The 27,514-nt window shown below is 40.8% G+C and overlaps 1 protein-coding gene across 1 annotated transcript; it reads left to right on the plus strand.

Annotated features, from left to right (window-relative positions):
• Positions 1 to 22,763, plus strand: sdcbp.S (syndecan binding protein S homeolog). The gene is given in 9 exon segments (NM_001086943.1): positions 1 to 96; positions 11,389 to 11,449; positions 14,054 to 14,132; positions 15,329 to 15,429; positions 16,445 to 16,606; positions 19,134 to 19,309; positions 19,982 to 20,153; positions 21,465 to 21,556; positions 21,720 to 22,763. Coding segments are annotated over 8 exon segments (888 nt in total). The 5' UTR covers positions 1 to 96; positions 11,389 to 11,398; the 3' UTR covers positions 21,775 to 22,763.
• Positions 22,764 to 27,514: the final 4,751 nt, after the last annotated feature.

The raw sequence follows: 27,514 nt of genomic DNA on the forward strand, positions 1-27,514 counted from the left end.
CGTCAGTGCTGTGAGGAGACAGGTCGGGAGCAGAGGAAAGACTAGTTGGCAACTAACGGGAAAGGCTTTCACTTTGTCTTATTCGACTGTCGGCAGGTAAGCGGCCCTGTCTTCTATTCGTCATAGTAACATTATTTTCTTCTCTTACCACCAGCAGGGGGTGTAACTATCCTTCCCGGAGGGGGGTCGGGGGTCTGTGCGCGTCCATTAAACTCAGTTGCCTCTGTTAGTCAGGCTTCTGCCCGGGCAGGTGTGGCCATTCAGTGTCCCGCTGCTTCCAGGTGTGGAAGGGCTGAAAGGCCAAATATCTGCTGCTCCTGGCAGCCTGTTGTGCGCCCCTGGGCGTCAGTAATGATAACGAGGCGGCGGGACTATAGCGGAGAAAGTGCGAATGGTGAGGGGGCGGGGCCCAGGCGGTGTAAGGGCCAAGTGTGGGCGCTCATCAACTGTTTTAGCCTCTCCCTAAATTCATTTTGCTGTGAGACCCAATGATTTCTGCTTATGCCAGTGGCAGTGCCATAACTAGATGATATTGGGCCCCGCAGCAAGTTCATTTTAGGGCCCCCAACATATCCAGAGGTTGTCCTGTTTTACCAATATTTATAGAAACTGTATGTGAATTAAAACCTCATGGGGCCCCTATACACTGCTTCCTCTATAGTTACGCCCCTGGCCACTGGTAATTTCCCTATAGGAGGCATTGGCCAGGATGGGGCGTAAAGGACATTTTTCTTGGGGCACCAGGTTCATTTATGGTTCTTGGAGCCCCCAAAGAAAGTCATTATACTGTATAGACATAATTATAGAAAGCTTGTAGGTTGATATCTTTGATTTATACTGACAACTTCTCTCTCTCTTTCTGCCTTTTTATTATACTTCCTGGTTGAGCATGTTTATGCCCTGTGCACTCCTTTGTGGTTGTTTTAAGGGTGGGACCATCCACTGAGCAATTAGAGCTGTGGTTTTGGTGCAAAGACCACTGAGGTGAAAACATCTTTTGTTCTGTTTTGGAGACCCCCAGCATCTTCTTGCACCACCGAGACACGTATTGTTTATGTAATACAGGTATGGGACCTGTTATCCAGAATGCTCGGGACCTGGGTTTTTTCCGGATAACGGATCTTTCCGTAATTTGGGTCTTCGTGCCTTAAGTCTACTAGAAATTCATTTAAATATTAAATAAACCCAATAGGCTGCTTTTGCTTCCAATAAGTATTAATTATATCTTAGTTGGGATCAAGTACCAGCTACTGATTTATTATTACAGAGAAAAAGGAAATCATTTTTAAAAATTTGGATTATTTGGATAAAATGGAGTCTATGGGAGACTCCCGTAATTCGGAGCTTTCTGGATATCGGGTTTCCTGATAAGGGATCCTATACCTCTACTTCATTTTCTAGCCTTAAATTCAAAAATGTGACTTGTGACATGATTTGATGCCCCACCACCCGGAATTGATTTGTGAAATCTAAGCCTTGTCACGTGAAAGACTGGCATCCTGTGATTAGACCAGATTATCAAGTGCAGATGTGAATTGAGGGTTAAGGAAGGTATTTTAGGTTTGATTGGTTTTACTGACATCATCTTAAATAAAGGTTTGTTTGTCATAAGAATCATGAAAGTGAATTGTTGAGAGACAGGAGGAAGAGTGTTAGAACTCGAGTTTAGTTTAGGGAAGTTGTTACAGACTGGGCAAATAGAGGAAGATCACAAGATGAAAGGTTATATTAGGAAATATTTACACTGAAGATTGCTTTTTTTTACTGTGCCATTTTTTACTGTTTACCTTGTTGACTATTACAAATTACAAGTAATCACTTCTGTCCAACAGTTCTCAAATGTGTTTTAAGACTTTTGGGCGATGGCACACGGTAAGATTTGCCGCCTGCAGCTAAAAACCACAGTATAAAAACCATAGTATAAAATTAAGATAAAAACCCATCACCCATGACGATCTGGCTTAATTGTGGGGGAAAAAAAGTGAAAGGAGAACATTTCCTGCTATTAAGCTGGAGTGCCACAAGTAAGGGAAATGGCACACGGCAAGAGTTGTTGCCCCTAGTTAAATCTTTGCTACTGAAAGCAACGAGGTGCCCAAAAAAGACTTTCTATTGTATAGAATTAAGATCTCTGTAAGGAAAAGCTGCTATTCGTGACAATCTGGCTTAATGATGCAAATTTAACCGAACCCAACAAATCTTACCATTTTATATCCCTTATTGTCCCCTGTGCATTTCCATTAATTTCCCTCCACTGATAACTCTGTTCCTTTTATAGCCCCCCACTCATTCCCAGTGCATAGAGCTAGGTGGCATTCCAAAGGATTTTCAGAGTTAAGGTGGCCATACACAGAGAGATCTGCTCTTTTGGCGATGTTGGCAAATGAGTGGATCTCTCACCAATATGCCCACTTTGAGGTGGGCGATATCGGACTGATCCGATGGTGGGCCCTAGGGCCCAAAGATCGGATCATAATGCAGGAGTACGGGCAGTTGGATCTCGGCGGGATTTTTAGCCCTGCCCAACCAACATCTGGCTGACTTTCGGCCAGATATCGATCGAGGAAGCCCGTCGGAGGGCCCCATACATGGGCCAATACACTGCCGACTCTGTCCACCTTAAGAGAGAACTGTTGAGCATGTGACTATACAGGAACTACTTAAAATATTTCTGTGAATTCTGCTTAACTGCTTCCCAGCACGTCCTAGTAATTTGTAAACTATGGGGGAGATTTATTATTTGGTGTAACAAAACAATGGAATAATTCGCTACACATCGGCAGACATTGCCGTGTAAAGAAACAACATAAAAATGGCGTAATTTTTTTAATGCACTTTTTCTTGGAGCAACATACCCCGGAACTTACTTTCAAAGGTCTGAAGCAGTGTAAAATAGTGGCGGAAATCGGTCGCATGGCATAAAATATCACGCACCTTGATACATTTGCCACTTATCTTACACCGCTTTTTAAACTTATTTTTTTCTGTTGTTTTGTTTTATACCGCTTAATAAATAGGCCCCTGAATATTCTGTCTTGATTAGTATAAATACTGCAAAACGTACTAAATGCAATATCAAGATCAAGTGAGAGCAGTATTTATCCTTATTAAGAGTGGCACCTTATAGTAATTTTTTAGATATCATTGTGTAATTTCAGCACTGGTAGAAGAGAGGTCCTTTTCTCTTTTTTTCCTTTAGACTCAAGACATTTGCCATACAGCAGCTGTGTTGGGTTTCACACATATTTGTAACTGGTAAAAACTAGAACTTGTCACCATCCCCTTAGCCCAAAGTCAACCAAACAGATTGGCATATCTTTCACAGGACTGTTCAACTGGAGGCCTGAGGGATAGATGTGGTTACTCCAAGAGTGCTCTAGAGCTCTCTTTATCTCTTCCAATGAGATAACATTTTATGATATGCCCCTCAAACTGCAGTATAGTGAATAAAGTGGTCGACTTTGTGCACAGCACTGATCTATGAGAACATTTAGACATTCACCCTAAATCCCACCCTTGCTGCAGTAGATTTATAGATGGCATTGTAGGGCCACAATATTGTTGTATATCCGACAAACAAACGTAAGACCGGTTGTTTGGTAGAACAATTTAATTGATTTAGACTCCAGCAGCTGCAGATTCTGCTTCCCTCTCCTGATAACATTGCAAGATCTCTGGCAGCTACAGCCTCATACTTGTTACTTTCGTTTCTTCTATATATGTAACACCAGCCTGGTCACATGACTGTTTGTATCTAGTTCTATTCTTGTGTCTCTGTGTATGTGGTTGTGTGTGAGATAGATTCATCGAGTCTACGTGATGTGTGGGCACTCGTATGCAATATTTCAAAGCTGCCAGTAAATTCCTTATAATCTGTCAAAAGAAGACGTGTAATAGGGTGGTTCACTTTGGACATTTTGAGACCGTTGCAAGTTTTTGTATTTTGTTTTTTTTATTCTGCATTTTGTCCAGCAGCTGTTCAATTTGGAATTTCAGCAGCTACCTTTCTTGGTGGCAGTGGTTTGATTAAGCGACTGGTAGATGAATAGGAGAGGCCTAAATAGAAAGACAGAGCAATAGTTGTTTTTCTGCTGGGGGTCAATGACCCACAGTTTGATGGTTGAAAAAAGAAGAAAGCAATTTAAAAAAACAAAAAAACAGAAAAAACTGAGACCAATTTAAAAAGTTGCTTTAAGAAGAACATTCTGTGTCATACTGAAAGTTACTTAAAAGTGAACTATCTATTTGTACAGTATCTCTTCGCTTAGAATCCCATTTATCAAAGATCGAAATTCGAATAGACTCACAATTCGACTGGGAGGTTATTTAAGTAAAAATTCTTATGTCTAATATTCGATCGAATAGTTCAGACCCGAAAATTCGAATCTTATTTGATTTGTCCGAAAAAAAAAAAACTTGAATGTCAGCCATCTCCAAATAGCTCAATGGACCTCTGCCATTAACTCGTACATGAACTTGGCAGCTTTTAGATGGTCGAATATTCAAATTAGGACTGTTTCCGTGGTCGAGGTGTGATACATCTCACATTCGAATAGTGGGATTAAAATTCGAATGTGTGAATTTTGACTCTCAAAAATTCGAAACTCGAAATTATTATTTGACCCTTGATAAATCTGCCCCTAAATGTTATGTTTTGTGTCTCCCCCATTGATTGGCAGCACTGCAATAGAAGTCTGGAAAACCTCTGCACTGTAGGTAACTTACTGTAGCTTTAACTGTTTCATGTTTTTTCTTCACGGTCCTAAACTGACTCATATAGGGTACAGCGAGCTCATGTTCTATAACCTGGGAAGCAAAGCAACTAAGGCAAAATGAGTTGTGCTTAATATTTATTTTAACTAGCATAATTTCCTTCTGCATATGTGCCATCTGGATTGTTCTCTTCATATGGTTTCTTCCAAGCATGTGTTTTAGCTTGCCTAATAAATACAGTACAAATGTGCAATCGTGGCTATATCATTAGCACAGGACAGGAATAGAGGTCATGGAGTTTTTCTGGGGGCACTACTACCATGCCAGGACTAGCATGACTCCCATCCTATATAATAAAGTTGAAGTGTCTCTGCGTCCAGTCCCTGTGTCCGTGGGATTGCACTACTGCACATGTGCCCCACGGACCGTCTCTACTGAACTCCTGCTGTCATAAAAAATATCAACAGATATCTGTTCACATCTGGAATGATAAGGTCCTGCCCATCTAAATCCCATAACATCCCTTAAATTCATTTGCTCCTCATTGCACCAACTCCATAAAGTTTTCATTAAAAAAAAGGCGCATTTCAGGGCAGGCTCCCCTCCCCTACACACATTTCCGTTTCCTGTCCCTTGCGTTTCAATCTTTCCCCATCCCCAGGCTGACGTGTCGCGGACAATGACGTTGCTCTAAGTGATAGGTTTAGCCACATTCTATATAAGAAGCTGAGGAGGCGGGTGCTGCTTTCCCCGGCAGTCAGCGGATCGGGACACGGAGTGAGTGTTACTGGCGGATAAGGCGACGCCGGGATAGACCGGTTGTTTTGGGGGGGGGGGAGAAGCTAAGAATCCTATCCTATATATTCCTATCCTATATAATAAAGTTGAAGTGTCTCTGCGTCCAGTCCCTGTGTCCGTGTGATTGCGCTACTGCGCATGTGCCCCACGGACCGTCTCTGGCGCATTTACGCTAGCGACGTAGATAGATGCGCAACTTCGCACCCTTACGCTGTGGCGTGTTTTACCATTGTGGGTGATAGTCTGAAAAACGTAAATACGTTACAGTTCGCCGACCTAGAACAATTCTGTTTTTATAAATGTTTGACTACATATGTTCTAGCGCCCGTTAATTTAATTAACATAAAGGGTCCCAGTTATCAAGCTGTGTAACATGATTTATGCTAATAAGGCATATCAAGTAAACAATGTATTCTTGTCACAGATTAGTTTCAGGACGATTTACAGGTTATGATGACTTCCAGTATCCTCATACAAGTATATTAAAGTAGGTTTGCCTTATTTTTTAAGGGATTTTATTAATTCCCAAGTTTGTGTGTCATGTGACACTATCAACATTGGATTGTTTATTTATGAGGAGAACGCTTGTGTTTATAGACATATTTTTTACAGGGCACTTCTGGATTATGTTGGGACTGACTCTAATCCTGACTCCTGATTCTTGATCGCTGAATTGTAACCATGAGACCCAGTAGTTTGATCACTGACCTAGTACATTTCTGTTTTAATGAGACAGGAGGGTGAAATATTTATGTAAATAGTTTAGGATACGAAATATATTTTCAGCAGTCTGAAAGCCTGATGAATGTGCAAAGCAGCTACATACATGATTTCAACCTGACCTACAAACACAGTGGGGCTCATTTATCAACACTGGGCAAATTTGCCCATGGGCAGTTACCTATAGCAACCAATCAGTGATTAGCTTTTTGAAACCAGCTGCAAGCAGAACAGTGAATGCAGCAATTTGATTGGTTACCATGGGTTACTGCCCATGGGCAAATTTGCCCAGTGTTGATAAATGACCCCCAGTGATCCTTAAAGGAACAGAGTATGCTACTGTGATGATGTAGTAGGATTAAAGCATCTATAAATGCATATATGCGTTAAATCAAATGCTACTGTGTTACATCATTATTAAAGTTGCAAATTACAATCTTAATTTTAAAAATCTCCCTGTTAAAGGGGTCTAGATCCAACAAAATTAATTAATGAAAGAGTTTACATAAATGTTTTATCTTTAGCCATTAAAGAGTAACCACAGAAATTTTAATAAAAGACTGCTGTGGTCTAGTAACCCGTAGCAACCAGTCAGATGCTTATGTACATGCTAAGTGGTTGCTCTAAATGATTTTATGAGCAAGGCACTTTTTTTTAGCCTTCTTCCATTTCCTCTCTATGGCATTAGAATAACTTAGTGTTTAGAATTCATAATCCTTTGTAATTGCATCCTCTTAAATTGTTTATCATTTAAGTGGAGGGTTAGCCATTCTTTTTTGGGATGATAAAGCATGGATACTAATATGAGGCACATGATTTAAAGGGGTTGTTCACCTTCGAACACTTTTTTTCAGTTCAGTTGGTTTCAGATTGTTCACCAGAAATAAAGACTTATCCCAATCAATTTCTATTCGTGACTGTTTCTCTAATATTGAAGTGCAATGTTTCATTTTTCACTTTCTAAAACAGCTGGGGGGCGAGGGGGTCGCCGACTCTTTTACTGTTTTAAATTGATAAATTTAGTTGTTACATTTATCTCTGTCCCTGCTGAGCAGAATCCCTGAGTTTCATTAAAGGAGAAGGAAAGCCCCAGGGCGCAAAACCCCTCCCCCACTCCCCTGTGTTGCCCCCCCTCCCTCCTCCCCCCTGGCCTACCTGTCCCCCTGGGCAAATGCCCCTAACTTGTTACTCACCCCTCTGCGCAGGTCCTGTCCACGGAGTTCACAGTCGCCATCTTCTCCCACGCGCGTCTTCTTCCTGCTCTGACCGGCGTCTTCTGGCGCATGCGCAGTAGGAACAGGTACCGGTACAGCTCTATTGCGCATGCGCCGAATGTCACGAAGTGAAATCGGAAAACTTCGTGACATTCGGCGCATGCGCAGTACAGCTGTACCGGTACCTGTTCCTACTGCGCATGCGCCAGAAGACGCCGGTCAGAGCAGGAAGAAGACGCGCGTGGGAGAAGATGGCGACTGTGAACTCCGTGGACAGGACCTGCGCAGAGGGGTGAGTAACAAGTTAGGGGCATTTGCCCAGGGGGACAGATAGGCCAGGGGGGAGGAGGGAGGGGGGGCAACACAGGGGAGGGGGGAGGGGTTTTGCGCCCTGGGGCTTTCCTTCTCCTTTAAAGGCAGCTGTTAGAATTGATACAACAGTTGCTGAGATGCTACTGAGAAATGTAACAACTAATTGTATCAACTAATTGTAGCAAATTGTAATAATTCAGATTGTTCCTGGATCTCTGAACTGCCAGACTGAGACACTAGAGCAGGGATCCCCAACCTTTAGAACCCATGAGCAACTTTCAGAAGTAAAAGGAGTTGGGGAGCAGCACTAGCATGTAAGATGTCCCTCGGGTGCCACATAAGGCCTGTTATTGGCCATTTAGTAGCCCCTATGTGGATTGTCAACCTACATTGAGGCTGTTTGGCAGTGCACCTGGTTTTTCTACAACCAAAACTTGCCTCCAAGCCTGGAATTCAAAAATAAGCTCCTGCTTTGAGGCCACTGGGAGCAACATCCAAGGGGTTGGAGAGCAACATGTTGCTCACGAGCTACTGGTTGGGGATCACTGCACTAGAGACTCGGAAACTTTAAACTTCAATTTTGGTGAACGATCTAAAAACAACTGAAAAAAGTGTGTGGAAGGTGTTTTCTCTAAAAGGAAAAAAAATACTTGTAAAAAATACTTGCTCCAGGTCTTGTAGAAATTGTTGATGCTGTTTTTGTTAAGCAAATAAAACAGAATGAATACTTTTTCAGAAACCTGTAAAACATGTGTTGCTAGTTGTGTAATTGTCATTTTCAGAAACACTGTAAGTAAATGGTTTGAAAGCTGCTTTGTTTGCTATCAGATCACATGACCGTCATCTGCTTGTGGGTATGATGGTCTAATCCTCTTGTGAAGTCACACGTCAATTTCTTTAAACCAAATTTGATTCTCTTGTACTTACCATAATTTCAGAACTCTAAAGAATGGTGAAATCTGAGAGACAAGTGTCATACAGTATTTTCTGTCTGTTGTACCATGTGATAATAATACCCTATAAATCATGTTCACACAAAGTTCTTATTTTTAAGTTTGTTTTATTTCAGACACCACACAATCTCATGTGAATATTGTGTCAGCCCTTGCAATGAACTTTGAGTGTGATTTGATATTCCGAGACAAATTTTAGTTGGCATTTGTTTTATATTTTATTTATTTGCCTTTTTCTTCACCAATTCTTTTGTTCTGAATTTTAACAGCTACCTGGATGCTAGAGTTCAATTTGCCCTAGCAACCAGGCAGTGGTTTACATGAGTCTGGAAGATAAATAAAAAGAAGAGAAAGACGAGTGAGAAAAAGTGTAACCTTGCAGGGCAATAGATTTTTTGCTATTAGGCTCAGTAACCCGTCATTCCTAAATCTCATGCTAAAACAAATGTTACAAATAGGGAGTTGGTCCTCCCTTTGCAGCTTTATCAGCTTATGTTGTTCTGGGAAGCTTTCCACTAGATATTGCATCACTATTGATAGTGACTGATCAGGACTTGCTGTTGGAATTCCAAGCCCAGCCCCATGTTTTCATTTAAGTTTAGTGCTTGGTGAAGGCCAGTCTTTGACTCGCATGTTAGCAATTTGGTATGGGCCTTCTTTAAGTGCAGGGGCAGATTTGGGGAGACTTAGTCTCCTGGGGACTAATCGCCTCTTCTTCGGGGCGACAATCTTCCCAAACTGCCTTCCGCTTGCTAAAATGAAAAATCCCCTACGGAAATGCACTCGCGCCAATTCGATTTCCGAAGTTTCCTCGTGAGGCATCTTCGGACGTCTTCGGAAATTGAAGCGTCGCGAGAGCTATTGCGCTGGTGTTTTCTCAATATAGCAGGCGGAATGCAGTTCGGGGAGATTGTCGTCCCAAAGTAGAGGTAAATCTCCCTGAATCTGCCCGTGTGCCCCTGCCCTAAACCAGAAGCCCAGGTGCAAACCACAGTATACATCTTCAGAATATTATTGCTCCTCTATTATTGCTTCACTATCTATCTCTTATTTAAATCTGAACCCATCTTTATACTCTGTGTGTGTGTCTGTGTGTGTGTGTGTGTGTGTGTGTGTGTGTGTGTGTGTGTGTGTGTGTGTGTATATATATATATATATATATATATATATATATATATATATATATATATATATAAAAACATATAACTAGATAGGTGCACTCAGATATGGTGATGCCTAGATGCTGGAACAAAAATTCATATCTATAAAGATATGACGGCTTAAAGGAAAACTATACCCCCCAAACAATGTAGGTCTCTATAAAAAGATATTGCATAAAAAAGCTCATATGCAAAACCCTGCTTCATGTAAATAAACCATTTTCATAATAATATACTTTTCTAGTAGTATGTGCCATTGGGTAATCATAAATAGAAAATTGCCATTTTAAAAAATAAGGGCCGCCCCCTGGGATCGTAGGATTCACTGTACTCACAAACATACCAACAAACCATACATGTTAGGTCACATGAGCCAATTAACAGACAGAGTTCTGTCTTTTGCTTCCACACTTCTTCCTGTTACAGTTAGAGTTGAAGTATTTCTGGTCAGGTGATCTCTGAGGCAGCACAGAAACCATCATGAAATGGTGGCTCAAGGCAAGAGATGTAAAAGGGAAATATTTACTTAAATATATATTCCAGTTTGGTAAGATTCTTTAATATGCCACTTAATATGATATGAACTATCTGTTGCTTAAGTGTTCATTTTGGGGGTATAGTTTTCCTTTAAGTTTGTAAGCCAAAACGTTGAAATAAATCTACCATATTTTTTTCACTTATCAATACCTATGTGTGCGGAAGTTTTTTTGTATATAGTTGATAACCCCCTTGCTTATCTGTTTAGAATAGATATGGCACATTAGGGCAGAGAAGAAATTCTGTTTTAGGCTGCATCTTTTTTTGCAGGCTTGGAGAAGCGGATCTGCTCGGTTTACCTGCACTGAAAAATACAACTTCCACCTATGGGCAGGTACACCAAGTCGGGATTGGTCCAAAAATGCCCACTTTCATGTTATTGGAGCTGTAACTGAGGTGCAGAAGGGGGTGGATCAACTTCTGTGAGCCTGCAAAGAGAAAGAAGACCCTGTTGGCTGATAGCAGTGGAGTAGTGATGTGCGGGCCGACCCCAGGCCTGCAGTTCGGACCACTGGACTAAATGCGCGGGGCTGGTGAGGGTCGAGCTCTTCTCTAGCTCTCCCCGCCAGTGACCTAGTACTGCCGGCTTCCGGCACCGGAATTTATAGACTTCCGCCTGCCCCTTTTGTGACGTCACTGCAGGGGTGGGCGCGGGTCTATAAATAAAGGGGTGCAGCGGGCCCGGGTCGGATGCGGGTAGGGACCCACACATCACTACAGTGGAGCCAATGTTTAATGTGCCCTCAGTCTTAGTTTATGCCTACTTCCCTTAAAGGAGAATTCAACCCATAATAATAAAAACTCTCCCCCCTAGATTACTTGCACCTGTTTAGTTTTTTTGTAGTGACCCTGGCAGCTTGTAGGAAATATGCTTCACTGTCATAAGTGCAGTTAACATTATGGAGTGGGAGCCCAAGTGCCCATAAACCGGGGCTGTTTCTAGCTACATCAGCAATCTGTAATGTTTAATTTTTTTTCCAGGTCTGTAAAAATGTCTCTGTATCCCTCGCTGGAAGACCTGAAGGTTGACAAAGTCATCCAGGTACGTTTTGTGTTACTCTTGGCTTTTACTGTTGAACTGATCTAGTCAAGATCCTTGATATGGCATTAAGCAGTTCAATGTAAAAATAAAAACTGGGTAAATAGTTTGTGCAAAATAAAAATGTTTCTAATATAGATACTGTAGTTATCCAAAAATTTAATGTATAAAGGCTGGAGTGACTGAATGTCTCAGATAACAGAACACTACTTCCTGCTTTTCAGCTCTCTTGAGTTAGTCAGCGACTTGAAGGGGGGGGGGCCACATGGCACACAACGGTTCAGTGAATTCGCAATTGATCCTCAGCATTTATGACCCATGTGGCCCTCCCTCAAGATACTGACTGGTTACTGCCTGGTAACCAATCAGTGGAAAGCAAGAGAACTGCAAAGCAAGAGAACTGCAAAGCAAGAGAACTGCAAAGCAAGAGAACTGCAAAGCAAGAGAACTGCAAAGCAAGAGAACTGCAAAGCAAGAGAACTGCAAAGCAAGAGAACTGCAAAGCAAGAGAACTGCAAAGCAAGAGAACTGCAAAGCAAGAGAACTGCAAAGCAAGAGAACTGCAAAGCAAGAGAACTGCAAAGCAAGAGAACTGCAAAGCAAGAGAACAAAGCACTTCACAACTCTGCTCCACCCTACATCTCTGAACTCATCTCTATATACTCACCCACTCGCTTACTACGCGCCTCTACTGACCTGCTACTCAACTCTTCTCTCATTACCTCCTCACATGCTCGCATTCAAGACTTTGCAAGGACTGCACCCCTCCTCTGGAACGCTCTTCCACGGTCTGTCCGACTTTCTCCCAACCTTTCTGCTTTCAAAAAATCTCTGAAAACGCACTTCTTTCCAGAAGCCTACCCTCACTCTGCTTAACTACCAAACGCAACACCACATACAATACCACATTTCTCACCCACTCAATTCGATCTTGCCCACTCACACACCTTGTGTATTACTCCCCTCCCTTTAGACTGTATGCCTATGCATAGGGCCTTCCTCACCTTTTTGTACCTGTATTGATTGTGATGTTTGTTACTCCATATATTCTATATATGTAATTCATGTGAGGTAGTTGTATAATCACGTTTACTTTACAGTGCTACGCAATATGTTGGCGCTATATAAATACATGTTAATAATAATAATAATAACTGCAAAGCAAGAGAACTGCAAAGCAAGAGAACTGCAAAGCAAGAGAACTGCAAAGCAAGAGAACTGCAAAGCAAGAGAACTGCAAAGCAAGAGAACTGCAAAGCAAGAGAACTGCAAAGCAAGAGAACTGCAAAGCAAGAGAACTGCAAAGCAAGAAGTAGTGTTCTGTTATGTCAGACATCCAGTCACTCTAGCCTTTATACATTACATTTTTGACTCACGAACTACATCGGAAACATTTTATATTTCACACAGCCTATCTATTTAACCAGTTTTTTTTTTTTTTATACTGAACAATTCCTTTAATCCTTCATTGTGCTTTATGGGAAGAGAAGGAGGTTTCCGTCAGATGTTCCAGGCGGATTTGTTTCAGGATGTTTTGTCCGTTGGCTGATGCTTCTCTATATCACTTTTCAAATACAGTAGTGCCTAAGATTATCATCTGGGCTGTGATCAAGGCATTAGCTGGGCTATTATAGGGCCTTCACCTTCTTATTCGTGAACCACTCCAGTATTTCTTTGGGATCACTTGGAATAAAAAAGAAAATCCTGCCATATAGCATTTGCTTCTATTAACTGCTTTCCTTTCAGTCCAGTATCAGTAGTCAGAATTATAGAAACTGTGTAGAGCACGGTTTTGCTCTCAAATGAGTGAGTACAGTGGTTTATTCTTCTTTACTTGCATTGTGACATTAGTGAGGAGGGATGAAAAAAAAGAGGGATAAGGCCTGACTTGAATTGCTAAACGTTGTGGTCTTTGAACATTAACAGTCTGTGATCTTATAAACCCCCTTATAAAATTGCTGAGCGCCAGGTAATGGGCTTTTACTGTTTTTTGCTGTCTAGTAGCTTCCTACAATCATTTATTTATTTTAGCATTATTGATCTGCTTTATTCACTGAAACAAAAAGCCACCGCCTTCTATGGCTAATAATGACTAGATTTAACTTTTAAATGAAACAAATGACTAATTTATAACTCTTTGTTCGCTTGATCTTTCATGCTTATGCACAGCAGCGGAAAAGCACTTCCATTTCCAACAATGTGACCTGTTAACCCATGAATAGCTGCCTATTAGCCAGCATCATGGACTTCTGAGTTGGTCCTGTTTTCTGCAGCTGAATATTAAGATAGGACTCTCTGGAAGAGGCAGGAAGGAGAATGCCAACATATAAAACTATAGAGGAGAAATTAAACTGAAAACTCGTATGTAAATTGCCTTAGACGCAGCACGTGTTTTGGAAGCTTGTAATCCAATATGTTGGCGCTCTATTAATACATGTTGATAATACTAATTATCATGTGACAGTAAAGGTCACTCTTTACGCACCAATTTGCATGCATCATTCGTATCACCAGTACAAATAGGTTGCCCCCTTCTCAAATAGGTGAAACTGTGTAAATGTATAATTTTTGCTATATCAAAATATGTATAATTTGTTTTTCCTTCAGGCACAGACAAATTTTTCTGCAAACCCAGTCAATCCAGCTATATTGCCTTCTGCTTCAGCATCAACGGCTCAATATGGTGGTAAGTTTTACTGAATTTTTTTTTTAGTATCTTAAAGGGATTCTGTCATGATTTTTATGATGTCGTTTTTAATTCTAAGTTATACTGTTTACACTGCAAATAATTCACTCTACAATATAAAATTGAATTCCTGAACCAGCAAGTGTATTCTTTCTTTTAGTTGTAATATTGGTGTGTAGGCGCCATCTCGGGTCAGTTTGCCTGGTCATGTTCTTTCAGAAAGAGCCAGCACTTTAGGATGTAACTGCTTTCTGAGAGGCTGTTGTTTCTCCTACTCAATGTAACTGAATGTGTCTCAGTAGGACCTGGATTTTACTATTGAGTGCTGTTCTTAGATCTGCCAGGCAGCTGTTATCTTGTGTTAGGGAGCTTCCATCTGGTTACCTTTCCATTGTTCTGTTGTTAGGCTACTGAGTGGGAAAGGGAGGGGGCTTATATCCCTCTAACTTGCAGTATAGAGTGACTGAAGTTTATCAAGCTTGACAAAGGGGTTACGCCCCCGAAACGTTGCATCCGCAAAATAAACGAGCAAGGGTTTCCCTGCTGGAAATAACCTGTTGTGCCGGTGATTTCTTCCTTCTCGACTGCTGTGGAGGTTGCCAACACCTCCTTCATTGAGCACCAGCTGTCACGGAACTTGGACGGCCAGGGTGTGCGAGGTGACTCCCTTCTTCTTCCCATTGAAGTTTATCAGAGCACAAGTCACATGACTGGGGGCAGCTAGGAAACTGACATATGTCTAGCCCCATGTCAGATTTCAAAATGAAATATAAAAAAATCAGTTTGCTCTTTTGAGAAATGTATTTCAGTGCAGAAATCTGCTGGAGCAGCACTATTAACTGATGCGTTTTGAAAAAAAACATGTTTTCCCATGACCGTATCCCTTTTTAGCTGGCCATACATAGACAGATTGTTTGTTTAGTGAGGTTACCAGGCAAGGTGCTCTTTTTCCAACATACTGGGCCTAATCAGGCTTATTTGATTATTTGTGGTCCCAGGCCAATATATTGGATCATTATATATAAAAAATAGTTTGTGGGTCGCTCAGAGGGGGAAAGGGATAGTAGACACTATATGAATTTAAAAAGGTTTCCCTCTTTTTTTAAAGTTGATTAGTAGATGATTTCCTACTTGTCCTGCATTCAGAACTTACCATAACCAGAGGAAAAATAGTTTGTTTTTTTCTTTTTACACAGGGATGTACCCTAAGCTTTATCCAGAGTTGGAACAGTACATGGGCTTAAGTCTCAGCGAAGATGAGATACATAGAAATATGTCTGTGGTACCTTCTGCTGGGGTAGGTAACCATTCATCTACGGCTGTCTATTCAGATTACAGCATGTTTCATTAGATATAAATACATCTATATAAAGCTCGTGAAAATTTAAATTTAATATCCGCTTCGTCATGCTGAAATAAGAAACTTTGTAAATACAATCAATTAAATATTCTGTAGAAGGTAGAGACAATTGCAGACATTAAATGAGTGTTTCAATCCCCCTTAGATAGATGTACCGACCATCCAAAATATCAATAGTTCATAGGAAAGGAGGAGAGCAAACTGCTGTACACGACATGTTTCGGGCTGTTGATGCCCTTTCTCAAGACATGTCTTGTACAGCATTTTGAAATAAACACCAACCACAAGCAGTTAGTCTGCGTCTGAAGTGCTCTCCTCTTTTCCTATGAACTATCAATTAAATATTCTGCATGGTTTCTGAAATAATCAAGTTTATCTTCACTATTTCTTTCTTTCAATCTGTCTTCATGCAGCAGTTGGATGTGAGATAATTGAGCCAATAGATCTTATAGGAGGGGGCTTCCTTTCCTAGCAGACGAATTAGAGCTCACTCAAATAACTGATTCCAGTGCAAACAAAAATCTACAAACAAAATCTAAACTTGATTATTTCAGAAAAAGCAAAGAATATTTAATTGATTGTATTTCTTATTTCGGTATGATGAAGCGTATATTGAATTTTCATGATAATTCCCCTTTAAATATATGCCGTACATTTAAACACCTCTTACTGAAAAGATCGTAAAACTAAAATTACATTATTGAATACGAAAAAAAAAAATATTCTCAAAATATATTTGTGTATGCCCATATTGTTGTTGACAAATTGACATGGTTTAGGTGGTATCTACATAGTCCTCAATTCTACTCCCACTGGGTGCAATATCTAGGGCTGATTGTCTCCTATTTGGCATGCATAAGTATTTATTCTCACTAAGTATTAATCAGTTTGTTAATGGATGTCACATGATGCAGTTCTGTTATTTGTCTGCTGGTATTATATTCCTGTTTAGAACCAGGTAGCAGTACCAACAGCTTTGAACAACATGGTAGCTCCTGTGTCTGGAAGTGATGTTGGAATCCGCAGAGCAGAAATCAAGCAGGGAATTCGGGAAGTAATATTATGTAAAGATCAAGATGGAAAGATTGGCCTTCGTCTGAAATCGATTGACAATGTAAGTAAGGATAGAAATAACTATGGTTTCTCATTAAAGGAACAGTAACACCAAAAATAATTGTTTTAAAGTAATGAAAATATCATATATTCTTGCCCTGCACTGGTAAAACTTATCTGTTTGCTACAGAAACACTGCTATAGTCCTTATAAACAAGCTGCTGTGTAGCAATGGAGGAAATTTAAAAAAGGCTATATGGCACAGGTTAAATAGTGGATAACAGATAACACCATTATGTTCTACAGAGCTTATCTGCTGTGTAACCAGAGCCTTTTCTCCTTTGAATGTCTACCCCCATTGCTACACAGCAGCTTATTTATATAAACAATAGTAGTGTTTTACCAGGGCAGGGCAACACTGCATTATATTTGTATTACTTTAAAACACTGATGTTACTGTTCCTTTAAGAATAACCTTACTATACTACAGATGCTCTCACTATGTGTAAATCAATACTCTAGGGGGAAGAGGTCAGGCTAATGGGCTAATGTCAAGGATTCACATGCAACTTGAGACCTATAGGCCCAGCCCCTTACTACTTATGTTAATGTAAAGGGAATAAATCCTCAATATTTGCCAGAGCAGTATTGATTCTGATTAGGGAAGGAAGACAAGGAATCTACAGAACTTACATGTCTGACTGGTGGCAAATATTCGCAGAACTGTGGAATTTGTTTGGGAGAGTATTTTCAATATAGTATATCTGTCTCAGCTGGTTTCTTTAATTCATTTTTTTTATCTCTTTATGCAGCATGTATGAAGGGCCATTGGGAATGTATTGGTTAATCATCTTTTTATGTAAACACATGATACAGGGCAAAATAAGTAGGGTTGCACCGAATCCACTATTTTGGATTCGGCCGAACCCCCGAATCCTATGCGAAAGATTCGGCCGAATACCGATCCGAATCCTAATTAGCATATGCAATTAGGGGTGGAAAGGGGAAAACATTTTTTACTTCCTTGTTTTGTGACAAAAAGTCACGCAATTCGCCCGAATCCTGCTGAAAAAGGCCGAATCCCGAACCGAATCCTGGATTCGGTGCATCCCTAAAAATAAGTGAAAGGAACCGTTACTGTTATGTTTTATATGACTAACATCTGCATCAATTTAAAGAGATTAAACATAATTCATAGAAGTCCCTGCTCCATTGGCGCTTACAAGTTCGCTATCTTATACAAACCCACACACTGGTCAGGTTTAGTAGGAACCAGTTAAGCTGCCTGGATGTTTTGGATTGTGGAAAGGAAAATCATGTAATAAGAAATTGAAACAGTTGGGGTGCAAGTGGATTATCTGGTACCTTCCATCCAGTATCCAATGAGTAAATATAAAAAACTCAACAATATTACATGGGTTTCCTATGAATAAATATAAAAAAGCTTTCATCCACTTGCAAGCAAAAATGTGTGTTTGTTTCTTGAGATCCAGGTTTTGACACCAATTGACACCTCCCTGAAACGTGGTGATTGTTGTGAATTGCTGTCAAAACCTGGATCTCATGAAATAAACACACATTTTTGCTTGCAAGTGGATGAAAGCTTTTTTATATTTATTCATAGGAAACCCATGTAAGCTTGTTGAGTTACACTCCTTGCAAACGCCTGGAATCCATCTGAAGGCCCTGGTCTTTGTTCCATGTAATCCAGCATACTCTATCTGATTTATGCTTATGGAAGCAGCTATATATCTAGTCTCTACAGGTCTTTTCATAGACTTCACTTAATAACTCAGACATGCTCCTGTAATATTGGATTCTGCTAAGCTCTCTGGATAAAGCCTGTGTGAGACTAGACGTTATAACAGCATTCACATTTTTAGCTACAAAGTAAGTTCTGTTCACACAATTAGCTGTTTTCTATAAGTAACTGAGTTAAAGGAGAACTAAAGCTTAACTGAAGAAGTAGCTAGAAATGTTGTAAATTATGTTTTTGGCTTCTGTACCAGCCCAAGGCAACCACAGCCCTTTAGCAATAAAGATCTGTGTCTCCAAAGATGTCCCAGTAGCTCCCCATCTTCTTTTCTGCTGATTCACTGCACATGCTCTGTGCTGCTGTCACTTACTGAGCTTAGGGACCCACTCACAATATACAGTACAAATAGAATATACATTTCACAATATAAGGCTGATTAGTAATTAATACAGATAATTACTACATCAACCTTGCAGCATCAGCTCATATTGTAGGCCAACCTCATTTTCTGCTTGATAATTTGTGACAACCCCTAAGCTTAGCTTCTCAACAGCTGCTCAGAGCCCACTGAGCATGTGACTGTCACAGACACTTTCCAAGATGGTGACCCCCTGTGACAAGTTTGAAGTCCTGGATCATTGCTGCTATTGACAAGCTGAAACTTTAGGCTGGTGCAATAAGCCCCATATATAAAATATGGCATTTTTAAGCCATATTCATTTTTAGTGGTTAGTTCTCATTTAACTGCTAAATATGTAGCTTAGAGACCACAGGTAGATTATGCTTATTTATAGTGATGGTCATTGGGCAACTTCTTTGCTTTTCCATTAAGGGAATCTTTGTGCAGCTTGTACAAGTCAACTCTCCAGCATCCTTGGCCGGCTTGAAATTCGGAGATCAGATCTTACAGATAAATGGAGAAAATTGCGCTGGATGGAGCTCCGATAAATCACACAAAATGCTCAAGCAAGTCTCAGGAGAAAGGATCTCTATGGTAGTTCGTGACAGGTTAGTTCTGTGGCTCTATGTGCTGAAAGTGCATTAGATACTTGATACTTGATAAAAGGCTGTGCAAGGCATGCAATGTTGTTTTTTGCAAGAGAGATGAGCCAGGATACCAATAAAGGCTTTTTAATAATATTCCATGGATGGTGCTGTAAATCAACTTTTCGGTTTTTCTGAAAGTGCAGTATATTTATTAACCCAGTTATAATTATGATTCTTAATCAAGACTGCACTTAGGCCTTTCTCATAACATACTGGCTCCTTAAATGGCACAAGGATGACTCGAGTGATATAAATGATTAAAGGGAATATAAACTCTTCAAACAAAGGCTTATGTTTTTCTGCTCAGTAACTTAATTATGTCAACAGAGAAACATGGCACATGGTAGAAATTTTAGGTGGAAAAGGGTAATTTGTGTTCTGGGGCAGAAGTGCAGCTCATACAGTAAGCTCTGTTGTGTTACTGGCCACATTTCAGGTTCCTTAGTTTACTGCAAATCTCCCAGGAAAAGAGCAGAATTCAAAATATCCAGTGTACTACAGTTCTTACTGTAAACTTTCTTCTGCCTCATCTGAAGTAAGGGTTTTATTAGCCAACAAGACCAGCTGATGACCTGTGTTTGGATACAGGTGCTGTGTGTGTGCACAAAACTGTCATTTGTCATATATTTTCAGACCCTTTGAACGCACCATCACCATGCACAAGGACAGCACAGGACATGTTGGATTCATATTCAAAAATGGCAAAATCACCTCCATTGTCAAAGACAGCTCAGCTGCAAGGAACGGCCTCCTCACCGACCACAATCTCTGCGAAATTAATGGGCAAAATGTGATTGGATTAAAGGTATGAGTACAAAAGGATAAGACGTGCTGTGTGAACCCTGCACAGCACAATACAAATAGGTCGGCAGGTCAATACAGAAAGGGGTTTCCTCTGCTTTTTGTACATTATATAAAGTAGAGTGTGAATGAAATATGATTTTATAAGAATGTTGGAAAGTGTCATCTTTCCTGTGAAGATACAGGTTTGTCATTCACAAAATCTTAGCTCAATAAAAATGGTAGGAAAGCGATCACCGCATGCACACAGCCAATATGAAGGCTTCTGTTTGTATTGTGTGAACCCCTGACATGCACACACAACAGGACATCTTGATCATGCCAAGAAAATGATTGAAACAGCAGCAGAAAGTGAACATGAGGTCCAGCATCACCCTGTCCAGTGAAGGTACACCATTTACTGCACAGGGCGCAAATCCATTTTTCAAACAGGTTCGATAGATGAACTGACTTCATGACAAGCTTTTATTGGAATGTGTATGGTCAGCTTTAGGCTGTACTTTTCCAGGAGAAAAGAAGAGCTGGAAATTATTAAAACGAGTGCTCGTTTATACTTTGTTTAAAGGGATATTGTCATGGGAAAAATGTTTTTTTTTGCTCCCCTGCACAATTATAATGCTTGCTTAATGTGTAAAAGTTGGGAACATCTCCCCCACCCAAATGGCATTATTTGTACTGCACACACTCCCTCTGTTTGCAACAGACAGCTGGTACACCTAATACTATAATTAAGGGATCTGTTCCCGAAAAGCACTAGGTGTACCAGCTGTCTGCTGCAATAAACATTTTACCAGAAGTACCGTACAGTTGCTTATTTCAGGATTTGTTTATTAATCTGAAGAAATGTGCATGCTCAGTAGCCAACAGCCAAAGGAAATTCCTGAAGGAGGGGGCTGAGTGGGTTAGAGGAGCAGAAGGAATCCTAAGTGATTAAGGGATTGCTGCAGCTTTACTATTAACCTTTGAACAACCAGAGTGGCAGGTATTTAGAGATTTCAAAGAGGCTCTGTAATGATTACATTTTTGTGTAGGGGGTTTACACTTCTTTTAACATGGAGAGAAACGGAGTGATGTAACTTAAGGGCATGTTTTTCTCACTGCAGACTCTGCTTTAAACATCCCTGTCTGTATAGTCATGAAAATAAAAGTGCTTTTGGGCCCCTCATGTCATTCTTTGGTGCAGACACCCAGTTATGTGAATGGATCTTATTCCAACTTAAATAGTTCAAATGTTGTAATATGTTTTTAGCATGGCAGTATATAGCGACAGTTTGTGCACATTTAAGGCTTTAACCCAAAGTGGATTTCCCAACAGGATTCTCAGGTTGCTGAAATACTTGCCACATCTGCAAATGTTGTGACCCTGACCGTTATGCCATCCTTTATTTTCGATCATATGGTTAAAAGGTAAGTGTGAAATGATAAAGCTCACTTGTACTCTATCATGTATGTATTCATTGCTTCCTAATCCAGACAGAGGCACAAACAGTCACTTAAAAGGGCAACTTGATACATTTCACGTGATATACATCCAGCTAAATCTTTGAATATATATTTCTTCTTCCAACAGAATGGCGTCCAGTGTGTTGAAGAGCTTAATGGATCATTCTGTCCCTGAGGTTTAAGAGGGAAGCATTTTGCCTGAACATTGAATTTTGGCTGAGCTGGACTTTTTACTCAGCACTGTCAGGATAGCGTCTTACAAAGACGAGATTTGTAAAACTGCATGTTAGCATTTCCATTGTATAAATGAGCATATAGCAATTCTACCTTACCTGTAGCAGGGGGTAGAACGTGTGCAATTATTTTTAGTTGGAAGCAATAACCTAATTTTGATGAGTCTAATTCACTAAAATCCTACTAGAATCAAAAATGAAACCCTATGCATTGATCAGTTCTGGGTACTGATCAGACTTCCAGATATTGACTACAGCTGTCAGTTGGTTGCTGGGACTTGTAGTTTAACATCTGGAGTTCTGGTCTTGATCCAGGTTAGGAGCTTTTGGTGTTGCAGATACAGCACCAAAGATTGTCTACCGCTGGTTTAGTAATGAAAGAGCCCGGGGTTCTGCAAACTAAGTCAGCCATTGTCCCCTTCTCATTATACATCTGATCCAAACAAGGAGGCAAATGCTCTATTCTGTATGTAGGCATGTCTTTCTGCAGCTCAAAAGGGTTGCCTATATATATATATATATATATGCTGTAATTTTTATATTTCATGTACAAGATAGCTATTTTCATAAAATAAAGCAGGAATGTCAAATGCATGCAATACATTTATATCAACAGATCAGGATACTAAGTAAACTTAACACATCTCTGAAATCAAGAATGTATTTTACATAAGGATCTCCTCACTGTTAGCTTCTGACTTTATTATGGTCGCTCCATCCACTGCACTTGTATAATTTGTAGGCTCTCTAGGGAAAGGCTCACTCTGATTGGCTAACATGCATGTTGTGATCCCAAGCACTGAGCTACTGCTGTTTTTTTCCAGTGAATTTCCATCCTTAGTGTTTAAACGGTAACTTAATTACATTCTCTTAAATTTCAGTCTTCTATATTTTGTATACAACGTATCATGCTTAAAAGAATAAATACAAGAAAACCACAGCAACAGACTCGTTTTTTTTTTGTTTATTTTTACCTGTTTAAAAATAAACGTTTATGTACAATGAAGTTTTTATGCTCTATAAGAACAACCATATCATGTGGTGGTGGTGTATATTCCATACATGGCTTAAAGAGTTGCTTTGATTAACTCTATTGCTTAAAACCCTTGGCCAGTGCTATCAGTAGAAAACTGCACTGGCCTGGGGTTATACCAGTGAGCAGCACAGAGCGATCTTTTTCCATCTCCCTCCCTCTTCGCACGGCTGAGCTTGCACACTACAACAAAAAGCCGAACTTTAACTAAAAAGTCGGCTGTTTCGTTTTACTACGCATGCGCCTGCCCCGGGAAATTTATTCCAGTAGCCATAACACATGAGCCCAGAGCATTTGCAATTAGAGTAAATGCTCCTAAAGTAAAGACTACACAATAATCTCCTGTATAATCACAAAAAGCTCAGCCCCACATTACTCACCAGGACTGAACATACACTGCGCCAGTGTGACCATGAACCTGATGCAACATTGTGGCTGATCCAAGGTCCCAGATACTCGCAGCATCTTCTTTGGTCCCAGACACCATTACGGACCCATTAGAGCTCAAACTGATTGTGTTTACCTAATAGTTATTAGACAAAACTCCAAATGTGGGTTTAGGTAGCTTTAAATTTGTGATGCACAGGTCGTCCTGGTTATGAGGAGAACAGTGTAACCCTTTGGATTCTATAAACTGTCCCGTGATACATCACACCCCTAGTTTCTTTAAATAAACATAGTTTAGGTTCCCTTGATATTCTGAATGATATTTTACCACTGACGGACCTAAGCATGCCATGATTCCACAGGCTGGTGAGGTCCATTGTATCCCTAGAGGGCTGCCTCATCACATTTCATCACAAGGATTTCATTATATGGAAAGTCTATACTGTATGGCAGGAATTGGCATTGTTGCACACACACATCTCTGTTAAACCAAAGAATCACTACAATAAAGTCACTGTTTTATCCTAACAAATACAAAGCTTATACCTCTCTTATAATTCCTCCCTCATACTGCCCCATGGCACCAGAGTAAAAGCCTCATGAAATCACTTCAGCAAGTGGCACAGCCGATCTGTGTCGCAGCAGCTATTTCAGAACTGCAGCTCTCGCTTGTATTCCTGTGATTCAGCCTCACAGTTCTACTGCAGTGAAAAGGACACTCACCTCTTCTTAGATGAAGGCTGGAGTGCATTTGCCTTTTTACAGAAAGCCATGGTGCCCCAAGTTACAAGCACTCGCCACTTACTGTAACACAGCCAACAGCAGCACCGCACTTATCTTGCAAACAAAGCATATTGCAGCAGCTGCACACCGCACTGGTATCAGAGCTGTCTGCTAGAGCAGAGAATACTGAAATCAGGGTTTGCCAGATATAATTTACAAAACCAGCCAAAGTCAACTACAAAACCAGCCTAAAACTTGCGAAGAGGCACTTCAAAAGTAACCAAAAAACAGCACAATAGGTTCACCCATCACCAGGGGAGTAACTCAAAGGGGGGGGGGGGCAGGAGGTATCGGGGCCCCATAAGGTCCTAATACATATACAATTTCAATAAATATTGGTAAAACAGCCCAACCTCTAAACATTAAGTCACCAGAAAAAAACAGAATGAAGAGTGATGGGTGACTCAGGTACAGAGCCCAACATCTGGTAACTCCCGACTTCTGCACAAGTCAGTCCCATTGCAATCCCATTGCATTGCAAGTTTTCATTAAACTTGGCAGTTTAATGAAACAAAACTACATTACCCAACGTGCATTGGGAGACTCAGGCTTGGCACATTAGGGCAAGAAAAAAAACTTTGGCTGGTTTCCTAAGTACTATAATTGAATAAAAAAACATTGGCACCAGGGCCCCCCATAAAAGTTTTTCTTTTTTTTTAAACGTAAGCGCCAGGGCCCCCCCCCATACATTTAAAAAAAAAAAAAAAAATCATTGGCGCTAGGGTCTCCCCCCTTACAAGCTAAAAAGAAACATTGGGGCCCCAGAGAATATTTTTTTAAAAAAAACATTGGTGGCAGGGGCCTATACAGTATTAAAATAATACATTTCGGGACATCGGCTCTTCAACGGTTCGTGACTTTGGCAGCTTAGGCACAGCTTCGGCACTGTCAAGGGGGGCCCAGCTATTCCAAAAAGTGCAGCACAACTGGGCCCAGTACGATTGTACCCCCCTGATTGCGGCCCTGGGGGTCAGGATGTTTTTCAGAATGAATAATTGATCAGTATAGTGTCTTTTTAAAGGGCCCCTAACTGGAGGGCCAGATTTAAAGATGCTGTGCCTCTAGCCCCCCCCCCATGCTCGCACCGTGACCAGCCCCTCTCCTATTTGCCGCAAACAACGCTTGCCATTTCTTTCACTGGAGATTGAGTGGGCGGGAGATTCAAATTGCTGTCAAAATCACATATCCAGTCCCCAGTGGTAATTCAGCCAATCTTTGTAGCCCTAAGAATGGCACCTGTCCAGTTCTGACCCAGATAGCCAAGTTTTTGGAAGGGCTGTCCATATCAAAACTGCCTGCCCAGTCATTGAGCCAGTCATTCCCCTGCCATGTCATCAATGCCACCCACAACGTCACCACCCCCCATACGGAGTTAGTGGTGGGAAAAGGTGGAAACCCTACTAGGACTGGCCATTTGTGGCTTTTTCACAAATGGAAATTTGTGACATGTGGTATCTTTCCAAGACATTGTATAGAGTTGTATTTTGAGAAATTACCCACATTTCACACTCACAGTAACAGCCCAGTCAACTGCTGTAAGTAATTTGCACCCAAATCACACCAGAAATCAAAGATGCATTTAGAGACAGCGATGGATTTCTGTTTGGGCCTCCCCTAGGCCGGAGGGTCACCCACACCCCTCCCCTCGCTTGCTTGTGCATATGGAGGCTCCCTCAGGAGCACTGGGAATTAGGTGCACAGGCAGTTTAAACAGCAGAGCATCCCCAGTCCTTCCAACAAAACGCGGAATGGAATACTGCTGGGCGGCATGCTGCCCTAAGCCCGGGCCTTTGTGGCCTTGCTACAAATCCGGGCCTGACCACAGAGCACTGTTGGTGGTGTGACCTGGTCAAAACAAGGGTTTGACATGGGCAGAATATGGGTGTCACTGGGGGCAGAACAGATCTGAATTGTTAGCATCAGATTGCATTAGCATCTTAAATTATGTCCCTGTATTATAAAGGAGGGAAGAGGAATGTATATGCTTCTAGACAGAGCTAAGAAGGGTTACCACCTTTCAGTGGCTTACACTCGGGGTAGTGTGTGGTATCTATTGAGTAGGATGGGTGACACTGAGGGAGGGGGCATGACTAGGGTTGCCACCTGGCTGGCATTTTATCGGCCTGGCCAGTAAAAATGATGCTTGATGCCAATGTTATTAATAAGAAAAATGGCAAGAATAATGGAAGGCAGTATTTTTTTTCTAGAAAAGGTGGCAACTCTAGGCATGACATCACTGGGCAGGACTATGATGTGGTGATCACCATATCACTCAGGGGAAGTCCTGTCTGGATTTATTTATTTGCAAAACAGGGCTGTCCAGGTCAAAACCATACAGGTGGCAACTCTAGAGCTAAGCGACATCTTAATTGGCTTGTAACCTTAAGACGCGAGGTGTGTAAGCCTTTTTCATAGATATTGCTGTGACTAATTCATAACAAAACAAAGCTCTTCTCACCTTTCCCTAACAAAGACTACTATCCCTTCCTCTATCACTGCCAGAATGGCCACCATATTTTCTGTTCCTGTGTTGCTTATTTACTTTTCAGTACCAACAACTTTATACTTCACAGTTCCACTTATGACGCACTGCCACCTAGTGTCCGAACTAATTATACATTAGCTATTTAACAATCGTCTTATCCTATTCTTACATAACACATCAGTAATGCATCAATATGGTTCACAAAATCTTCAACAGTGTCTCCAGTGATCTGCCATGGCACAATGGCTGCTGCAAAAGAATATCAGGATATAACATCCTAACACTATAACTTTGCATAAGCTATAAAGAAAACATTTCACAACTATTGGCATATTATATTATATCACAAAAAAACAGGACATATACTCTTCATTGAGACCTCTAGGGGATCTGGTTTGTAGCAACCAGATCCATTTACAAAAAATGTTTGTCCAATAGAGTTTCTCTTTTTGTTTTCCCTGTCTCTTTTTCTCTATTCTTTTCTTTATTTTCAATGGGGTTCATAGCTGTTGCAGGCAGTTGATAATTCCTTGAAGATTTGTGTTTGTTTAACCTAGTTTTTATAGGTCTGGTAGTCTGGCCCACATAAGCAAGGTGACAAGGGCATTTCAAACAGTAAATAACATAAAAAAACCCTTTCACTGAGTGTTTCGAACCTTGTATTGGGTAACATAATTTCCAGAAATAATCCCATTGCAGTGTCCACAATGCCTGCATAGAGAAGTTCTGTGTGATTTAATGGAAGGATGGCTGTCCAACTGACACTTTGGTCTAGGTTTAACTAGGTCCCTAATGCTTTTTCCCATCTATATGAAAAAAACAGGGGTGACTGAAACAGCTGCCCATACTTTGGATCCATGCTAAGGAGTCCCCACTATTTCAAGATGATTTAAGATGCATTAATAAATCTGCAAGGGCTTGCCCTGCTAAAGCACATCTTGTGTACCAGTGAATCCCTTCTTATCCTGTGTAAGCCCATACTACATCCGGCAGAACCTCTG

This window comes from Xenopus laevis, chromosome 6S, assembly GCF_017654675.1.
Source record: "Xenopus laevis strain J_2021 chromosome 6S, Xenopus_laevis_v10.1, whole genome shotgun sequence".
NCBI lineage: Eukaryota > Metazoa > Chordata > Amphibia > Anura > Pipidae > Xenopus > Xenopus laevis.